At 32.3% G+C, this 6,453-nt stretch overlaps 1 protein-coding gene across 1 annotated transcript; it reads left to right on the top strand.

The window, feature by feature from the left end:
- The first annotated feature begins 2,944 nt into the window (after positions 1-2,944).
- On the top strand, positions 2,945-4,822 carry LOC134722975 (uncharacterized). The gene has a single exon (XM_063586609.1). The coding sequence runs from the start codon at positions 2,945-2,947 to the stop codon at positions 4,820-4,822; it is 1,878 nt and encodes a 625-aa protein (XP_063442679.1).
- Positions 4,823-6,453: the final 1,631 nt, after the last annotated feature.

The following is a 6,453-nucleotide window of genomic DNA, read 5'->3' as shown; positions in this document are numbered from 1 at the left end:
GAGAACCGCAACGAACATGAGAGTAGGGGTACTTCTCATACACAACAAAATACATCACGACGTGGAACGAACAATTCAACAAGAAGTAACACTTCAAACTTACATAGTAACACTGGTCATAGTAACTACAACGCAAGAACAAGTCATCGAGAACAGAATAACGGACACAGCAGTAGAAACCACCATCAACAGTCGAGAAAAGGTAGATGGTAGTTATCTGCAGGTTTTTGGAATGTAAATAACTGGAACAAAAACACTAGCTCTGATAATTGTATTCTTCGCTCTACTTGTATAAATAAACTCGATTTAGATATATTATGAATTGGTGAAACTCATTTGAAAGGAGATGATGTATTATTTATTAATGGTTATAAATGGATAGGTCAAAATAGAAAAGCGTTACATAGAAATGCAAAATATGGTTCTGGTGGTGTAGGTATTTTTATAAAAATTCGTAAGGGTTCCGCGGAACCCAGTGTCTCGCCTACTTTTGCTGTAAATTACAGGCTCAACAAAAATGAGGGAAAAAATCAATAAAAATATTCCGCTTTATACTATCTTCTGATTGCAAGAAGCTTCTGTCCAAGTTTGGAAAAAATCCAGAATGAATCTAATAAATGTTTTAAAAACTTTACTATATGGATGTAATGTTAACTTGGAAGAAAAAGTAAGTCCAAATTAAATACAGATACACAGGTACAAAATATTCACATAATTTCCTTCTAGATACTAGCTTTTGATCATAAACAAGCTTCTGTCCATGTTTGGTATAGTATAAGAAAGTTATCAAAATTTTTTAAAAAATTTAACCACAGAGTGAATGTGTTCACAGTTTCCTGGCAGAAAATCTAAGTCCATTTAAAGTAAAATACGGAAAAAATGGATTTATCGTTTTAAAAAATTTACTTCTGGATACTATCTAATGATCATAAACAAGCTTCTGTCCAAGTTTGGTACAAACCAAGGAAAGTTTAAGAAAGTTATTAAAATTTAAAAAAATTAACCACAGAGTGAATGTAATGTTTTCCCGCAGAAAACTAAGTCCAATATAAGTAAAATACAGAAAAAATGGAATTTTATTTTTACAAAATTTACTTCTGAATACTATGTTATGATCATTAACAAGCTTCTGTCCAAGTTTGGTACAAACCGAGGAAAGTTTAAGAAAGTTATTAAAATTTAAAAAACTTTAACCACAGAGTGAATGTAATGTTTTCCCGCAAAAAAACTAAGTCCATTTATAAGTAAAATACGGAAAAAATGGAATTTTATTTTCTCAAAATTTACTTGTGGATACTATCTTATGATCATAAACAAGCTTCTGTCCAAGTTTGGGTGAAATCCTGTATGGTTTAAGAAAGTTATTAAAATTTCAAAAACTTTAACCACAGAGTGAATATTTGTTGACGCCGCCGACGACACCGACGACGACGGAAAGTAGGATCGCTTAGTCTCGCTTTTTCGACTAAAGTCGAAGGCTCGACAAAAATGTATTTTTATGACTTATTCCATATTACTATATTAGACACTTAATTTGAAGGTATTTTGTGGATAAACTTAATTGAAAAATCATCTGAATTTGAATTTAATATTTGCATTTGTTATTTACCTCCAGAAAATTCAACACGTCAAATCGATAAAGATGCTTTCTTTGACACTTTAATTACACAAGTTTATGAACATCAAAATAAAGGGCCGTTTTTCATTTGCGGAGATTTTAACAGTAGATGTGGTAATGAAAGTGATTTTATTGAGGGTGTTGACAATTTATGTCAAAGAAATGTCATGCGTCAGTGAAAATGGCAGGAAAATTTGAATTGTGAAATTTGTTATTGTTATATTGGGATTTATTGCAAACTAAAAACTCTAAAATGTGTTTGTTAATGATAAAACTATTCTGGGATGCCTAGAGGAAACCCTAGAGGAAACCCTAGAGGAGGAAACCATTCTGGGAAGCCTAGAGGAGGAAACAATTCTGGAAAGCCCAGAGGAGAAAAGAGGAAACGTACACAACGAAATTCTAAAAAAAACTGTGAGTGATTCTTCGTCATCAGACCAGACGAGTTTCCTCGATAAAAGAAAATGTACGAAGGTAAAAAACAATACACAGTCCTATTTGTCGTCAAATGAAAACAACTCAAGTAGTAGTTTCAATCAAAACTTTCCGATGAATAATTCCAATCAACAATACACAGGCCCAATGGCTAGTTCGCCGATAGGATACTCACCCTTCCAACCTTTCCAAACATATCAACCGTACCCCCCACCACCTTTAGCTCACGTTACGCCCCCGCCCAATATACAGGGGATAGAACTTACACTTCAAGAAATGTGTCAAAGGATGGCCAACATAGAAACAAAATTAACAACACTTGACAAAATAGAGTCTCGATTAAACAAAATGGATACAAAATTTGGTTCTATGGACAACGAAATTATAGACTGTAAAAAGCGCATTAGCACATTAGAACAAAGTGCACAATTCTTGTCAAATGCACACGACGATCTGAAAGGTTTGAAATTAAAAGTTGACACTATTAACTCTGGTGTAGAATTGACGAAAAATGAAAACAAAGAAGTTCGTGAAAAGACGGAAAAAATTGGTACCCATCATGCTCAAAGAAAGGAAAAAAAACAAGAAGGCTTATATTGTCGGAGACAAATTGTATGTTTATGGTGAGCTATGGAAGGAATAGGAGGTAGCGGAGAATGATTGTGCTAAAAATAGTGGTTCCTTGAAAATTTGCTCTTGGAACATATCAAAAGGGTTAATCCGGAAATTATCAGATAGAAATTTCTTAAATTTAGTGAATAAATATGATATACTGTGTCTAAATGAATGCTGGCTTAAATGCCCCGATGAATTTGAAATGAAAGGCTACGAAAAAAATATTGTGTATAGAGAAAAATGTAAAGGGGGAGGTGTAGTTATTTTTTATAAGAAATGGTTAACCCCCACACTACTTTATTGAAATGTTGTGCTGATAGTATGATCTGGTTAAAAATTGACAAAAATATATGTTTAAATGATTTAGATTTGTATATTTGTGCTATTTATATGCCGCCTGATAAAAATGTATTTTACCGTAAATATGATATAGATGTCTTTGATATACTGCAAGAAAATATCGAACATTATAGTACATTAGGAACTGTGGCTGTGATAGGAGACTTGAATGGACGAGTAGGTTTAAAAGCAGACAATATAGTTAATGATACATTAGATAAAGAACTGATTAACAGTATTTCTTTTATTGACTATGTAAATGATAGTAATATTTGTAATAGGAAATCTGAAGACATTAAACCTCCAAATAGTTTTGGTCAGCGTATATTGCAGCTATGCCAGTCCGGCCTTCGTATATGTAACGGCAGATTCGGAACAGACAGTGGGAAAATAACATTTAATAATAAAAACGGTAGTAGCGTTATTGATTATTTATTGTTTACACATAGTGAAATGTTTAATTGTTTAAAATCGTTTTATGTTGAACCATTTAATATGTATTCATGTCATGCTCCAATAGTAGTTGAATTGTACCTTAAGGGTAATAATCAGTCTTACGGTCAATGTCATTGTAATAAAACTAAGTTCAATGTATTTAACTGGAATGAAGGGTCAGAAGATGATATCAGAAGTAAATTGATACTCAACACACAAAAGTTTGATGATCTACTGGTAAATTTTGACGAAAACAGCGATATTGATACGTGTGTAGAAAGACTTAATAATCTTTTAACTGATATATATGAACAGTATACGAAATCTGAAGTAACATTCAAAGAACAGTGTGAATCTTGTGAAAATGGCGATAAAGTTCATAAATCTAATGCAGACAAGCCTTGGTTTACTGATGAATGCAAAACATTATATATACAATATCAAAATGCATTAGACAGTTTCAACAAATACCGCTCGGATGAAAACAGAATTAACTTTAACCTTGCTAAACAAAAGTATAAGTGGTGCGAAACAAGACTTAAAAGACATTATAAGAACCAACGAGGAAATATGCTGTCGTCACTAAGGAAGAAAAATCCAAAACGCTTCTATAAGAATTTTAAAAAACGTAAAAAGCGCGTGATAAATAACATTTCATTGAATCAATTCGAGGAACATTTTAAAAAACTTATGTCTAAACCTCCTGATGTGAATGTTGGAACGAGTGACACCCCGGAAACAGTTTTTGAGGAACTAGATCTTCCGTTTACAGAAAAGGAACTTGATTCGTGCATCAAAAAATTAAAAAGAGACAAGTCGACTGGTTATGATGATATAATGAATGAGTATATACTTTTCGGTAAAACTTTATTGAAACCTGTACTTTGTAAACTGTTCAACAACATTTTATGCTCTGGAAATTTCCCTGAAATATGGGTGAAATGTATTTTAATTCCTATTTTTAAGAAAGGAAACCCTGACGATCCTGGAAACTACAGAGGTATTTCGTTGGTGTCGCATTTAGGAAAACTATTTACGTCGTTGATTAATTCAAGACTTATAACATGGTGCAAGATTAACAACACTCTGACAGATGCACAATTTGGATTCCGTCCTGGATACGGCACTTCTGGTGCCATCTTCTGTCTTCATTCCTTGATATCTAAGTCATTAAGAAAAGGCAAACGCTTATATTGTTGTTTCATTGATTATATTAAAGCCTTTGATAGTGTTTTTCATGTAAAATTGTGGTTGAGATTAGTTAGATGTGGCGTTACTGGTAAACTTCTTACTGTAATTAAATCTATGTATTCTAAATTGAAAACTTGTATAAAGTGTAATGGAAAAATTTCAGATTTTTTAATTGTAATACTGGCTTGATGCAAGGGGAATCTTTATCCCCTTTATTGTACTCGTTGTATGTCAATGATATGGAAGTAGACCTAATCAGTAATGGCTGTCAGTCATATGAATTGAAATCCTTAAATTTATTTTTACTTATGTACGCAGACGACACTGTTTTATTCAGTGAGAACATAGATGATCTGCAAAATATGATAAATACTGTAAATTCTTCGGCAGAGGAATATGGTTTATACATTAATATGTCTAAAACTAAAGTTGTAGTGTTTAGAAATAGAGGTAGTGTAAAAAGTCAAGAAAAATGGTTTTTGAATAACAACCAAATAGATATACAGTGGAGATCACTTCTAACCTCTCATTAGAACTGTCAGAATAATCTGTCATAGAACTGTTCTAACCTGTCCTAGAACAGTTCTAGCTAGAACAGTTCTACCCTAGAACTGTTCTAGGTAGAACTGTCAGGATCAGTTCTAGGTAGAACTGACTAAATCAGTTCTAGGTAGAACTGTCAGGATCAGTTCTAGGGTAGAACTGTCTAAAACTGTTCTAGGTAGAACTGACCAAATCAGTTCTAACCGTAGAACTGTCAGCAGAACTGACCAAATCAATCAGGAATGAATAACAGTTCTAAATGACGTCACTGCAGAAAGGGCACTTTAGAATTTATAAGAAAAAAAAACAGTTCCAATTACTTTACTATATATAATAGCAGATTTTCTATATTTTTTACTGATAAAAATTTACATGTACAAATATCGAAGTTGATAGGAGGTTATCCAAATCATCGGAGAAATATTTTTATAAGATTGCAAATGAAACATCATTGTTTACGTTTTTTCGTTCCCCGTTTTTAACAGTCTCTTCGTAAATATAACTCTGCATTTAATTCAAGGACATTTAATCTTAATTTACCTTGTTTGCCTTGGATTTACATTCATGATTTAGGATTCTGTTTTGACAAATGTTCAAACGAAAATTGTACAGTGGATGAATTATGGGATTAATGAAAACAGTGTTGTTAAACGTAAAAAAACTATGTACATTTGCATTATCTCGTTGCCAAACTTATCCATAACCATTATGAATAATATCTTGGAGTCTGGAACGTCAGAAAAATAGACTCGATCTGAACATGAATGAAATATTTGCCACTGGACGTTAGGCTACAAACAAAACCAATCATTGTCCTTCTTCAAATTATATTAACAGTATAGTCAACTCATAATATTCCAAGAAGAGAACTTCTCATACATGTACTTTTAATTTTAAAATAAAGTATATGAATCAGTCATGTGAGTGTTGGATGATGCCGTTAAATAGTTTTATTTAAAAAAAAAATCATGATCTACGGACTAAAAAAGTCACTTTTGTGACGGTTCATTATTTAATTATTTAAGTTTGGATGTAACGGGTCTTCTGACATTATTTTGTTTTGTTATCAGCACCCATAGACATAAGCTAGTAGTCATGTGACCGTAACGTCATCAACGTTTTTTCAGGGTTTGCCAAGGTTTAAACATTTTGTTACAATGGAATTTAGAATTAAATTATAACATGTATAAGAAATTACTGTAATACTTTTTTCTGTTTATTCGAAATAATGTAAAAAATGTGGTGTACACTGTTAAAAAACCCACTATGCGCATTTT

The sequence above is a fragment of the Mytilus trossulus genome, chromosome 6 (assembly GCF_036588685.1).
Source record: "Mytilus trossulus isolate FHL-02 chromosome 6, PNRI_Mtr1.1.1.hap1, whole genome shotgun sequence".
NCBI lineage: Eukaryota > Metazoa > Mollusca > Bivalvia > Mytilida > Mytilidae > Mytilus > Mytilus trossulus.
This window is presented reverse-complemented; position numbering and strand designations above follow the sequence as displayed.

Bases quoted from the DNA above. Each gene is read 5' to 3' on its own strand.
- LOC134722975 (XM_063586609.1), top strand. From the start codon at position 2,945: ATGGTTAACCCCCACACTACTTTATTGAAATGTTGTGCTGATAGTATG.